The sequence below is a fragment of the Electrophorus electricus genome, chromosome 19 (assembly GCF_013358815.1).
Source record: "Electrophorus electricus isolate fEleEle1 chromosome 19, fEleEle1.pri, whole genome shotgun sequence".
NCBI lineage: Eukaryota > Metazoa > Chordata > Actinopteri > Gymnotiformes > Gymnotidae > Electrophorus > Electrophorus electricus.
Window position 1 is genome coordinate 9243965 of NC_049553.1, and position 14867 is coordinate 9258831.

The following is a 14867-nucleotide window of genomic DNA, read 5'->3' on the forward strand; positions in this document are numbered from 1 at the left end:
TTGGTTCAAGATATTTGGCGTTCTGGGTTGTGACGGGAAATCTCCTTTGTATGCTCTGCCAAAGGTAGAACCATGAAGAAGTCAGTGGTTGAAATGAATTTTTACCACTGTTTCTTCCACTGCTCTGTTACCCACTCCTCCAACCGATGTGCATTCCCCAACATCCAACTCTCTGACTTCTCTGTCTCCTCTCTCTTCAGATGAAATTCTTCAACTCCTGACTTCCTGACTACATGTCCGCTGGATCCAATTCCTTGCGCTCTGTTCTAGACAATCGCAAAAGATCTGCTTCCTTTCGTCTCTGTCATCGTCAACAACTGCTTATCTTCTGGATACGTGCCTACTGCATTCAAAACCGCCAGGGTGGTACCGATTCTCTTGGTGATGTAATATCTGCTCATGGTTTCTCCTACCACTGCTATGCTGATGACGCTCAATTATTTCTTTCTTTTCCAACCTCTGACACGCAGGTCTCCAGACGTATCTCAGCACGCTTGACTGACATCGCGTCATGGATGACAGCCCACCACTTGAAGCTCAACCCCAGTAAAACCGAGCTTCTGTTCATCCCAGGTACTCCCAAGCCTTACCATGAGCTTGCTGTTTCCTTTGAGAACTCCCTGGGCATAACTTTGGACAACCAGTTGTCGTTGTCAACTCATGTTTCTAATCTAACCCGGTCTTGCAGAGTCCTCCTTTGTAACATACCAAGGATTCGACCGTTTCTCTCGCAGGAAGCTTGTGCAGTCTCTTGTGATCTCAAAGCTAGACTACTGCAACTCGCTACTTGCTGATCTTCCTCTAAGAGCCATCAAACCTCTACAATTTGTCCAGAATGCAGCAGCACGACTGGTCTTCAATCTTCCGACGTTCACACATGTTACTCCACAGCTGCGCTCCCTTCATTGGCTCCCTGTAGCTGCACGCATCAGATTTAATACCTTGATGCTTGCCTACAAAGCCAAAAATGGACCAGCCTCTTCATACATGAGGTCAACGGTCAAAGCCCGATCCGTACCTCAAGCACGGCTCGGCTTGAAATACCTTGCTTCAGGTCTCATGGACGACAAGCATCGAGACTCTTTTCCGTCCTGGCTCCGAGATGGTGGAATGAACTCCCAACTGCTGTCCAGACAGCAGAGTCCCTTGCAGTCTTCAAACGCGGACTGAAGACCCATCTATTTGCAGAATATCTAAAGGACAACTGACACTGCTCCCATATTGACTGACTAATTTAGTACTTATTGTAGGGTATGGTTTATGTTGTTTAACAAACTCTGGCACGTATTGTTTATAGCACCCATCATTGTTTAAAATAGACCTTATGTATTTTGTACTTCTAGGTGTCAGCATTCGTCCCTGTATTTCTACAGTATTCTAGTTCATTGGCATGTTTGATTCTAACCTACTGTACTGTACTAGGATGTATTCTATGAGTAAATGACAAAGCACTTTTGTAAGCCGCTCTGGATAAGAGCGTCTGCTAAATGCCGTAAATGTACTTCAAGGAGGACAGCTTCAAAACCCGTGTGAAGTTCGATCCTGGTTTTTCATCTCTCTTACTCCGTGCCTCGGCAGCTGTTACAACCGTGTGTGACTCGGCGGCTCACAGCCTGTAAGTATGCTTTACTGTTTGTGTTTTAGGATGTTTGAAGCAAACAAGGTGTGTGCTAGCTACAACGAGTGTTCCGGTGTCGAATTGTTGGCTGTAGCTAACCCGTAGACCCATTGCTCGAGATCGGGTAACGAGCCCAATTAATCTTAGCGTGTTGGAATGGTTTTGTTAATCGGCTGCAGGTTCAATTTTAGATTACGTTGCGCGGAAATATGGCGATATGGGGTTTTTTTTTTTACATCACTAAATGTTAAATAATGTTCACGTGAATGTGGATTTATATTTACATCGGTGCAATTGGTTTTATGATTACATGCTGTAGCTAGCTGGCTAATTAATGTCGCAGTCCCAGTTCACTGTTGCGGGACGGCGAAGAGCTTCGAAACCAGCATAAACTTAATGAATTCTAAGATGGAAGATTTTCTAAAACTAATGATTTCGCGAGTGCTGCTTGAAAATGTATTGCGCTTAAAAACAAAACAAAACAAAACATGGCAATACACAAGAGTTCGCCTGCAGATAAATCTGACAAATTATCAGTTGAAATCTTTAATCATTAACTCGGCATAATTCATTCTTGTTAAACAGCTGGATTTTACGTCGTTTTCGAGCGCAGACTGAAGGACAGGCGAGACGTGTAGGGGCGGAATCGTTCTGTGGGTTCAGCGAGCAGAACGTGGACGAGCTGACCAATCAGAGCAGGCAGTACCCGCACAGTACAGGTAAGTTACCGTCATCTGTTGCTGGTGCTTGTTTTCGTGTTTTTTTCCGTTCACTTTGTGGATTTGGAGGGGGTGTGAGGGGGGAGGGCGGCAATGCGCAAAACAATAGACCTCTGCTGCGCTGTAGCCAGATAAGATGTAGCGTACGCGTGTGAAGCTGTTTGGTGAAACTGGTGTTGTCGTCGATATATTTACTGGATGATTTGATCGCTAATACATTTGGACATCATGGAAAGGAAGAGGTTTACTTTAGATGAAGTAAACGTGGAGTTGTTTGCGTGCACATATGAGCTGGAAGCGGAGCGTGACGGTTCAGTAGCTTCGAACATGGACTACGATGTTTCCATTACAAATGTTTCCCGCTGGGAAATGGCTCGGCTTTCGTAAGTCTAAATGAACGTTTGTACATAAGAGAATGCGTACTATTTATTTACAGTATTTACAATGTGTTCTCCCCGGTATAACTTTTTATCCTATTAGCAGTGAAGCTACTATCGTGTATCCTTTTAGCAATGAAACTAATATTGTTTTTACTACGTTGTCAAACATCGTTGTGATGTTTTTGCGAAACAAATCTTGGATGTATGGTGGCTGACGGCTTTTTGTGCAATCGGAGAGGTCCGGGGGCACTTTGGAGATGTCTATGACACCTAGCGGAAAATCCTTTTTTTTTTTTTTTTAAATTTAGATGAGCTCACATGGAAGCTAAATAACGAGGAGGGGGGGGGGGGGGCGAGGGCGGGGGCGCCTGGATTTGAATGACTGTCTTGGCCCAAGTGTCTAATTCAATTTGAATGACGAATGATCATTGTGCTATATGTATAGTTTCAGATAGCTAGTGTTATAGTGTAGAAGTATAAATCGCTTAAATTGGAGGTGCACACAGAGGTTAAACTGGTCGGTGTTGCTTTTTATAAATGTGATATGTTGATGTGAGGGGATATGCACAGAACACGATTGCACCCACCCCCAAATTATGTGAAGACTAGCACTTAAGCTTTCAAGTGCTAGTGGAGCGGTAGTTTTGTACGAGAGAAACTTGTTGACCTAGCAAACGTTCATGTGCTAGTTTTGTAAAGGGAAGAACTCGTTAATGGGTGTTGTAGTTTATTAGCTTGCTAGTATATATCGGTTTTGGCCCGTTTCCCCCAGTGTTTGGAAGTCATACACTCTCTTAAAAATGATGGTTATTCAAGTATTCCTTTTATCTGGAACATGGCCGTACGCTAGGTTGACAAGTTCCTCCTGGAACCAGACTACCGCCGCACTTGCACTTGTTATTACGTACTGTATACACTTCGGTGCTAAAAAACCCAACAATGTCACATGAAGCTGATGGTGCGGTCTGAAAGTGTGGTGCTGCAGGTCTAGAGGTTTCTAATTTCTAGATGTTTAATTTACAATGAGTGTCTGAGCCGTTCACTTATATGGGAATAGGCGGGGTTCGGTTATCCCGCATCCAGCCAATAGAGGGCGCCAGAGACACGGTGGCTTCGCTGTCGTCCAGCCCACGTGTGTGTGTGTACTGTCTATGGTCTAACCACGAGAGGGATACGGAAGCGCATTTAAACCTTTGATGCCGCTGATATTTATTATTTTATCAGTGAACAGACTTTCGTGCTTCAGTGGTGTTAAGTCGAAATCCAGAACAGGTAACCCGTAGACCCATTGCTCGAGATCGGGTAACGAGCCCAATTAATCTTAGTTTTATTTATTTAATTTTTGGTACATTTTTTTTAAGGTTTTCTATTATTCTTGTTGCTCTGTAAGTTTTTTTTAAAAGGAGAGATTCAAGAGTAAATTGTCCCTTAAACTCCCAACTTGAGCTATATATTAATTCTTTAATAACTATAGCTCCATATTCTGTAGATTATTGAATTCAGAGCAGAAGTAGTTTGTCTAACTAAACGACGTCTTTTGTATAAGAGCAAAAAGCCACTTTTGTAACTGAAATTGGCAGCAAAATGAAATGTAAGCACTTCTTATTGCTGCATTTTGTGACCCCGTTTACCCTGCCCTTTTGTGTGTGTGGTTTTTTTTTAAAGAATTGACACATTTTAGTGGTGCTTGAATTTGTTTTAAACAGTGTGGTTGATTGGTGTATACAAGATCTGTGTACAAAATAAAAATATCAATTTTAAATTTTTTTTATTAAAACAAAGTAAAATACAGGAAAGTGCAAAAGCAAGCATTAAGATCGCAGTATCTCCATGTGGCATACTTGAGCAGGCACCAGGATGATTAGATCTTTCTCTCAAACACACACACACACACAAAAGGCATTAAAGATAAGGATTGTCCTGGGACCTGGAACAGACTGACACAGACTGAACACAAATCGGATGAGCCCTACACAGCATGTACCATAATACTGCAGTCTAATCCAGCTATATTTCCTACTAGTGCAATGCCTAGGTTACAAAGACTTGACTCCAGTCAGCATACAAGCCTAATATAATAATATACAAGTATAATTATTAAAGAGGACACTGGACAAGATAAACTGCAACAGAACAAAAGCACAAAACCATCTTGGTGTTTGTTTAAATGTTACAGTGAGATGAACCAAGTTACTTAGCCAGTGCATGGTTATTCAGGGGGTAGAATACCTGGGCAAAGGTGCGTATACTAATGTTAATTCAGCATCTGAAATTACTCCGTTTGTGCTTATTTACGTTCTCAATTAATATCTCCCCTACTATACACTCATGATAATGGATGTGTTTTATGTTGATATGCATGATGTCGTTTGCTGCTTCACTGAGTGACTAAAGAATAAACTGATGCTTAAGACCAAGAATAAATCTGGGAGGGGGATCTAGTGTTTCACCAGGGTCGATCTTTAGTCAGCAACCAACTCATTAAGAATCATCCAAGATGATGATAGCCACTGCATACAGTTTATGAACATTACATAAGTTTCACTTACAACAAAACATCATGAACACAATGTTCTATAAAAAAGTCAAACTACCATCTGTATACAAGTAGTTGTTTACTTGACAATTTTGTGTGTACAACTCATTTCACTCTGCAAGTCAGTCACCAAAAAGTCCTGTAGTGTGGTCTTTAAATAAACTTAAGTCAGTAGACAATCTACAGGCTATCACTGGGAAAACAGGGAGGTGGGGTAAGGCCCAGGAAGCTGGGTGCAAAGAAAGGCATCTGTACAGCCCCCTCACTGACCACACTGAGCTCTCAGTCTTTTGTGGGTAGAGGAAGAAGTGAGAGTGAAGACTAACAAGAGAGTTACCTGTTTACCTTTTTTTTTTTTTTAAACCTGATGCATAGCTATTTAAACTTGGCACAATACTATAAAGTGTGTTTTGGTCGACAGCAAGAAGCAGAAGAAAACTGAAGATTTTTTTTTTTAATTCGCCCATTTCACATTAACATTTGAAAAACAGCAGGTGGGACAGAAACACATCTATAAAGACACTGAAAAAGTCCAAATCTTTGCAAAGGCTGCAGGCACTAACCATCTTTCAAGCTGGGGAATTAAGAAGGACTGAACACTAACTGAAGAGAGAGCACTGAAAGAGTACTGCCAGACTCCACACCATACGGTGAGTTCCAATGTATGAGAATCCTGATGAAGTACAGATTGCCACCTCAAATGGAATGTGAGGTATTCACAATAGCAGACATTAAAATACATTTTTAAGCCATTTTAAAAGACAAGATGGCAATTATGTTATGATCTGAAATTGGAAAGAACAAATTACAAATATTAAAAGAATACAAATTACAAACAAACATTAGACACCTGTGTGTGTGTGTGTAATTTATAAATCTCAGCTGCCTCAAAAGTCATACTGCATCTTTCAACTTTTTTCCAATTATGAAAAAGGATTGAAGAATAATGCTGCACTTGCCTTTGGTACTATAACAAAAATAAGATAAAAATCAGTACTATTGTAATAATATATAGTCCTGTAAGGAATAACTGCAGTATTGATAACCAGGCAGAATTTGGCTCTGAAGATCAAAGCATGCAGACAAACTACTACTCTCTCATTGGGCTTCTCTCCAGACAAGTGAAAACATATTGAGGATTAAAAAAACAAAACATACTGTATAGTTTTCTAATAAATAAAGAGAACAGCAATGGCGGATAGAAATTGGTTGGGCAGGTTATTAACATTAAGTACAGTATTCCTTGAAATCACTTCCCACAACATACCTTATGAAAAAGAATGTACTAGATAAAACAACCTCTGCCACAATGTATGAAAGCAATGGAGTAATGCTATGAAGTCAGCTTGCCAGTGGCTACATTTTCCTTCATTTGCACCAGTTTTCCTGCCTATGGTGGCCAATGCTAGTTGGAGGCTTCTCTTGGTTTGAGACAATATGACAAAACATATTATACACTTGTCAATAGCTTGCTTAAGCTTCTTAGACCCAAAATGCTCATGGCATGTAAATAAGACTCACTTTCCTGTACAGGGTACTAGGTATGAAGGTATTCAGCATATTTTACTGAGGGTTTTTTTTGCATTACTTTTGCACGTTTTGACAATGACTGCACATTTTGCATAAACGTTTACTGGTCATTTTATTTTGACGTAACGCATGTCCCATAATTCACAATACCAGGAGGTAGACAAAAGGAGAAAAACACTCCATAACAGTCATCAACTCCCTCTCATCAGGTCACCATGAGTATGAATGGCACTATGGAGAAGGGAGATCATCACCAAATGCTGGACTTGTTTGAGGAGCTCCCAGCCCATAACCACAGCCATCACCATCAGCACACACATCTTGATCACAGCAGCTCAATGGTCTGCACAGCCCCAGCTGGAATTCCGGTCAGCGGATCAGGGGTGGTGGTGCCTCCCCCTTATTCTGCAGCAGATGTTGGAGGCGGTGAGGCACCGTTAGAGCTAAGAGGGTCTCTGGACTGCTGGGCCTGCTCAGTGTTGGTAACAGCACAGAATCTGTTGATAGCCACCATCAATGCCTGTCTGGCTGGCTTGGTGCTTGGACTGATACTCACTCCTGCCATCATCATGGTGGTGTTTGGATTTCTTTGCCACTCCACAGTAAGTGTAAAAAAATCAAGACATTGTGTGGGATTACCACAGAAAAATTAAACCATAATGTGTTTAGTGGTTTAGAATCTTAGAATCCAGAGGGAGTTTCATTAACCCTTTATGTCCAAAATATGAGATGTCAAAATTTATTTTAACTAGAGGTACTTGTTATAGAGCTTTGTTGCTGCAGTTCAGAAAAAGAAAACCTAAAGCCATCTTGACTGCAGTAAGGCTTATCAGCTCACCTCCTGCTTCGTCAAACATTCTGTTTACTCAAACTCCCCTCTCTTCTCCATCTTCACTCCTTCACAAAAAATACCTCTGCTGGAATGTGGCAGAGTGCAAGCGCCTCCCGAGCAATTTCGTCCAGCTACAAACCATTTAAGAACACAGTATTACACCAGCAGGGTTTACTTCCAGGACCGGTGCACCCCCATCCTAAGTGCATAAAGAATGCGCTTTGTTTAATGGACACTTAGATTAATTGTTTTACTTTGTCTAATTTGTCAGCCTAAGCTTTGTTGCTTTTTAACAATGCCTTATTTGTTAATAGTTTAGTGCACAGCCAGCCCACCAAGCATGCTTCTGTGTGTGTGTAGTAACACAGCAGACATTCTAAGCCCCACATATCTTTCTTGTCTGTCTTCACTTCAGAAACACATTCCTCCAGGGAAACCTCATTTCATTCCTTTTCCCTCCCCTTTCATCCCATCCATTTTGCTGAACCCCCACCGTCAAATCACATCAGACCCTGTGAAGCAACACAGTCACAGGTGTACGTACTAACAGCAACAAAACATGAGCAAAATCACTATATTCATAGCATATGTTGTACAGTTTGGATAAAAGGGTGTTCACATTTATGCATCAGTCTAGGGGTGTAAATATCTGCTTATCTGTTCTTCACTTACCTGACCAACATATCTTTCCTCTCCAAGGTGCAGCCACATGGTTCATCTCATTACTGCTCTGAGTTGCTGAATGACGGTGGCTGTGTGGCCCTGTTAGTTGTAGGCTTTCTACTCATCACACCACTGCTGGTTCTGGCCCTGGCTGCGTACTGCAGACTGGCCCGCCACCTCCAACTCAGCCTCTGCTTCATCCCTTACAGCCGCGCCATCTACAAAAACCTGCCTGCCACACACCACCACGCACTGCCAGCAGACTGCTGTGGACAGCAGGCAGGAAAAGGAGGAGGAACGGGGAAGGTGTGGGTGTAAGGGCAAGGTGGGAGTGTGGGGTAAGGTGTAGATGTAAGTGGAAAGGTGGGGTTCTTGACCATGAGTCACCAGTGTGTAGGCAATTTAGTCGTGTTTTTGCTTTCGCAATTAAAAAAAAAATATATAGACATATTTTATGAACTTTTCTGGAATTTGTTCACTTGTACACAACTGTCCTGCCAAGTAAATATTTGATAAAACCAAACATTTAAAAATGAACAACTTTGTGTTTGTGTATGTATACACTCAATGGTAAAGTATAAAGAGTGATTTACTAAAAGGCAAAATGTGTGAGAATGTAAATAAAGTCATTTAAAACCTAAATTGGGATATTTTAAAAAGCCAGAGTTTTCTGAATGAAAACCTTGTGGCTTTGTAATGACCTCACTGTTTAGCAGCCTCAGTTGTTCTTTTAAAAACTGAAGCAAAGAATAACAAGGATGCAATGTATTCGACAGCTCATGTGACCCTACATCAAGTATATAAGCAGATATCCAACCCTAGAGATTTTGCAGCCATTTTTAACTTTACGTCTTTACTGAAATCACGCCCCCCCCCATCCACATTTCCCAGATGGAAATTCCTGTGTAGTGTTTCTTTGCAGTCAGAACATGCATCTGTTCCGTCTAACTATCTTGTTTTTTTAAAAAGGTCATCCAAATGTGCACGTGGGTCAGTGTTGAAGGGTCTGCCACTTGCCGTATTGCTCTCTATAGTCAATGACAAGCTCCTCATCTTGTAGCAGTGACAGCAGAACAGATGGAGCTTCCGTAGACCTGATCTTAGTCAAAAGGCTAACCAAGCGTCAGCAGCCTATGAGAGGGGTACAGTAAACATGTTATACTGTGTGAAATTGTTTTCGTGAACAAGAAACCTAACGTGCATGAAAAGCATTTTGTTCCTGTGTCACTTGTGATTTAAAGCAATAAAAAGATAAGAGACTAGCTTCTAGAAAATAAGGGTTTAATACGCAAAGCAAACACACTCAGCAAGGGTGCACCGCTGCATCGAGACCCACAACAAGACGTAAACACACACAACTATTTTTGAACCCAAGTAAATCAGGGGAGAGCGCGAACGCAGTCCCCCACTACCAGAAATTATGCAGTCGAGATTCCCACATTTGGGGAATTCGCAGGGGTCAGCACAACCGGAGTGCAATGGCTGAGCCTCGCCCTGGGTGAACCACCTTCTTGATCATGGTATCTCCCCTGCCAGGTAAGTATGAATTCCCCGTCCACACGGCGAACACATGATCAAAAGACTTAGTATTCACTCAGATGGTAGGATCCCCGCTCAATACGCAACTAAACACAATCTAAAAGCAAACTGAATACATACCTACAGAAGAACGACGTATTGTTTGAAAAGAACATTTATGGGCTGTTATCTCGTCGATTTAAACGAAACGGAGAAGAGGCTTCCCATGATGCACTGCTTCCGAATACGTAATGAGCCATGAGGACGCGTGGACGTTGTTTCTATTTTCGTGTGTGGAGCAAACTCTTCACGTGAGCGAAATTCACAACGGGCGAACATGCTGGACTAACGTATTGCTGCGCCGTATAGAGAAATGGTGCTTTCGCTAGCTTGGTGATTCAAAATCCACACAGAATTGTTGAGAAAATTACCAAGCATTGAAAGGAACAGAAACGCGCGTCGTGCCATTGACGACTTTCGTTTTAGCGAGATGAGCAAAACTCTCGTCATTTGTCCTCCAGAGCGTTGTCTGCTACAGGGTGGTATCTGTTCGCAATCAACGGCCGAAAAAAGAGGCGAGATCACTCAAGATTTTATACTGGGCACACTACGCTGCGCTACGCTTTTAAAGGGAACATTTCTCTTCATATACTGCAACGGGCGATCACTTGCAGTTGTTAAACAATACACACGGAGCTTATCCCTCCACAGAAACGTCTAGCCGACACACAGAAGATTCTTCCAAAGAGAAGAGACTGCCCTGAACAGGATGCGCGCGCGCGCGCAAACACACACAATAGAAAAATGTAAAAAAAAAAAATAATAATAATAATAATAATAAATAATTAAAAAGTTTAAAAAAAAAATCAAACAACTGTTTTCTTATTTTCCCACAGAGCAAAGGAGGGAGGAGGTGCACCGTTCCCGGAGGTACTGCAATACCGGGTCGATGCGTGGAGTGGACGGAGCAAGCCCCTATTCCATCTCCCTGTTCCAAAAATCAATTTAATATATGGTCCCCGGGTAGGGGACGTATCAGATATTAAACTGATAAGAACAGATACTACACTTGATCTTAGCCAAAAGGCCGAGAAGCGATACCAGCCGCCTACCAAACCCAGGGTAGCCATTCAAGGCATCGAGAATGACCCTTACGGCGATAAAACTACGCATCACGGATTTTCACAAAAACACTAGGAACCTATACTACTATTCAGGTTCCATTACGAATTGCCCGAGAAACGTCGTGCTACACGTAGTCCGGGGACCTGAAAACTCAAGTCTTTCATAACATTAAATATGGTTGCTCGCCGACCAATCAAATACAAGTAGTCTAGATCAAGTCTTGCCTCTGCTACCTCTCCTTTATTAATAGTTTAGACACCAAATACCTGTTCTGGATTTCGACTTAACACCACTGAAGCACGAAAGTCTGTTCACTGATAAAATAATAAATATCAGCGGCATCAAAGGTTTAAATGCGCTTCCGTATCCCTCTCGTGGTTAGACCATAGACAGTACACACACACACACACGTGGGCTGGACGACAGCGAAGCCACCGTGTCTCTGGCGCCCTCTATTGGCTGGATGCGGGATAACCGAACCCCGCCTATTCCCATATAAGTGAACGGCTCAGACACTCATTGTAAATTAAACATCTAGAAATTAGAAACCTCTAGACCTGCAGCACCACACTTTCAGACCGCACCATCAGCTTCATGTGACATTGTTGGGTTTTTTAGCACCGAAGTGTATACAGTACGTAATAACAAGTGCAAGTGCGGCGGTAGTCTGGTTCCAGGAGGAACTTGTCAACCTAGCGTACGGCCATGTTCCAGATAAAAGGAATACTTGAATAACCATCATTTTTAAGAGAGTGTATGACTTCCAAACACTGGGGGAAACGGGCCAAAACCGATATATACTAGCAAGCTAATAAACTACAACACCCATTAACGAGTTCTTCCCTTTACAAAACTAGCACATGAACGTTTGCTAGGTTAACAAGTTTCTCTCGTACAAAACTACCGCTCCACTAGCACTTGAAAGCTTAAGTGCTAGTCTTCACATAATTTGGGGGTGGGTGCAATCGTGTTCTGTGCATATCCCCTCACATCAACATATCACATTTATAAAAAGCAACACCGACCAGTTTAACCTCTGTGTGCACCTCCAATTTAAGCGATGTATACTTCTACACTATAACACTAGCTATCTGAAACTATACATATAGCACAATGATCATTCGTCATTCAAATTGAATTAGACACTTGGGCCAAGACAGTCATTCAAATCCAGGCGCCCCCGCCCTCGCCCCCCCTCCCCCTCCTCGTTATTTAGCTTCCATGTGAGCTCATCTAAATTTAAAAAAAAAAAAAAAAGGATTTTCCGCTAGGTGTCATAGACATCTCCAAAGTGCCCCCGGACCTCTCCGATTGCACAAAAAGCCGTCAGCCACCATACATCCAAGATTTGTTTCGCAAAAACATCACAACGATGTTTGACAACGTAGTAAAAACAATATTAGTTTCATTGCTAAAAGGATACACGATAGTAGCTTCACTGCTAATAGGATAAAAAGTTATACCGGGGAGAACACATTGTAAATACTGTAAATAAATAGTACGCATTCTCTTATGTACAAACGTTCATTTAGACTTACGAAAGCCGAGCCATTTCCCAGCGGGAAACATTTGTAATGGAAACATCGTAGTCCATGTTCGAAGCTACTGAACCGTCACGCTCCGCTTCCAGCTCATATGTGCACGCAAACAACTCCACGTTTACTTCATCTAAAGTAAACCTCTTCCTTTCCATGATGTCCAAATGTATTAGCGATCAAATCATCCAGTAAATATATCGACGACAACAGCAGTTTCACCAAACAGCTTCACACGCGTACGCTACATCTTATCTGGCTACAGCGCAGCAGAGGTCTATTGTTTTGCGCATTGCCGCCCTCCCCCCCCCCAAATCCACAAAGTGAACGGAAAAAAACACGAAAACAAGCACCAGCAACAGATGACGGTAACTTACCTGTACTGTGCGGGTACTGCCTGCTCTGATTGGTCAGCTCGTCCACGTTCTGCTCGCTGAACCCACAGAACGATTCCGCCCCTACACGTCTCGCCTGTCCTTCAGTCTGCGCTCGAAAACGACGTAAAATCCAGCTGTTTAACAAGAATGAATTATGCCGAGTTAATGATTAAAGATTTCAACTGATAATTTGTCAGATTTATCTGCAGGCGAACTCTTGTGTATTGCCATGTTTTGTTTTGTTTTTAAGCGCAATACATTTTCAAGCAGCACTCGCGAAATCATTAGTTTTAGAAAATCTTCCATCTTAGAATTCATTAAGTTTATGCTGGTTTCGAAGCTCTTCGCCGTCCCGCAACAGTGAACTGGGACTGCGACATTAATTAGCCAGCTAGCTACAGCATGTAATCATAAAACCAATTGCACCGATGTAAATATAAATCCACATTCACGTGAACATTATTTAACATTTAGTGATGTAAAAAAAAAAAAAACCCATATCGCCATATTTCCGCGCAACGTAATCTAAAATTGAACCTGCAGCCGATTAACAAAACCATTCCAACACGCTAAGATTAATTGGGCTCGTTACCCGATCTCGAGCAATGGGTCTACGGGTTAGCTACAGCCAACAATTTGTCAGATTTATCTGCAGGCGAACTCTTGTGTATTGCCATGTTTTGTTTTGTTTTGTTTTTAAGCGCAATACATTTTCAAGCAGCACTCGCGAAATCATTAGTTTTAGAAAATCTTCCATCTTAGAATTCATTAAGTTTATGCTGGTTTCGAAGCTCCTCGCCGTCCCGCAACAGTGAACTGGGACTGCGACATTAATTAGCCAGCTAGCTACAGCATGTAATCATAAAACCAATTGCACCGATGTAAATATAAATCCACATTCACGTGAACATTATTTAACATTTAGTGATGTAAAAAAAAAAAAACCCATATCGCCATATTTCCGCGCAACGTAATCTAAAATTGAACCTGCAGCCGATTAACAAAACCATTCCAACACGCTAAGATTAATTGGGCTCGTTACCCGATCTCGAGCAATGGGTCTACGGGTTAGCTACAGCCAACAATTCGACACCGGAACACTCGTTGTAGCTAGCACACACCTTGTTTGCTTCAAACATCCTAAAACACAAACAGTAAAGCATACTTACAGGCTGTGAGCCGCCGAGTCACACACGGTTCTAACAGCTGCCGAGGCACGGAGTAAGAGAGATGAAAAACCAGGATCGAACTTCACACGGGTTTTGAAGCTGTCCTCCTTGAAGTACATTTACGGCATTTAGCAGACGCTCTTATCCAGAGCGGCTTACAAAAGTGCTTTGTCATTTACTCATAGAATACATCCTAGTACAGTACAGTAGGTTAGAATCAAACTTGCCAATGAACTAGAATACTGTAGAAATACAGGGACGAATGCTGACACCTAGAAGTACAAAATACATAAGGTCTATTTTAAACAATGATAGGTGCTATAAACAATACGTGCCAGAGTTTGTTAAACAACATAAACCATACCCTACAATAAATACTAAATTAGTCAGTCAATATGGGAGCAGTGTCAGTTGTCCTTTAGATATTCTGCAAATAGATGGGTCTTCAGTCCGCGTTTGAAGACTGCAAGGGACTCTGCTGTCTGGACAGCAGTTGGGAGTTCATTCCACCATCTCGGAGCCAGGACGGAAAAGAGTCTCGATGCTTGTCGTCCATGAGACCTGAAGCAAGGTATTTCAAGCCGAGCCGTGCTTGAGGTACGGATCGGGCTTTGACCGTTGACCTCATGTATGAAGAGGCTGGTCCATTTTTGGCTTTGTAGGCAAGCATCAAGGTATTAAATCTGATGCGTGCAGCTACAGGGAGCCAATGAAGGGAGCGCAGCTGTGGAGTAACATGTGTGAACGTCGGAAGATTGAAGACCAGTCGTGCTGCTGCATTCTGGACAAATTGTAGAGGTTTGATGGCTCTTAGAGGAAGATCAGCAAGTAGCGAGTTGCAGTAGTACTATAGCTTTGAGATCAC

At 42.2% G+C, this 14867-nt stretch overlaps 1 protein-coding gene and 2 non-coding genes across 5 annotated transcripts in view; 1 reads left to right on the forward strand and 2 right to left on the reverse strand.

Moving 5' to 3' along the window:
- Positions 1–8728, forward strand: part of tmem88b (transmembrane protein 88 b) — a 112630-nt gene extending 103902 nt beyond the window's left edge. The window contains exons 1-5 of one of the 3 annotated variants that reach the window (XM_035536566.1): positions 532–573; positions 1509–1615; positions 2204–2337; positions 5802–7385; positions 8315–8728. In XM_035536566.1, the coding sequence (XP_035392459.1) occupies positions 6999–7385; positions 8315–8596 (669 nt within the window). In that variant the 5' untranslated portion in view covers positions 532–573; positions 1509–1615; positions 2204–2337; positions 5802–6998 and the 3' untranslated portion in view covers positions 8597–8728. Of the gene's footprint in view, positions 1–200; positions 364–470; positions 510–531; positions 574–1508; positions 1616–2203; positions 2338–5801; positions 7386–8314 lie in introns of those variants that run through there. The other 2 variants (XM_027022393.2, XR_004777148.1) reach the window with 2 other exon arrangements.
- Positions 8729–9658: 930 nt separating this feature from the next.
- LOC113585096 lies at positions 9659–9822 on the reverse strand. The gene has a single exon (XR_003411470.1). It is a non-coding gene; the product is annotated as a U1 spliceosomal RNA (small nuclear RNA).
- Positions 9823–10704: 882 nt separating this feature from the next.
- Positions 10705–10895, reverse strand: LOC113585098. The gene has a single exon (XR_003411472.1). It is a non-coding gene; the product is annotated as a U2 spliceosomal RNA (small nuclear RNA).
- Positions 10896–14867: the final 3972 nt, after the last annotated feature.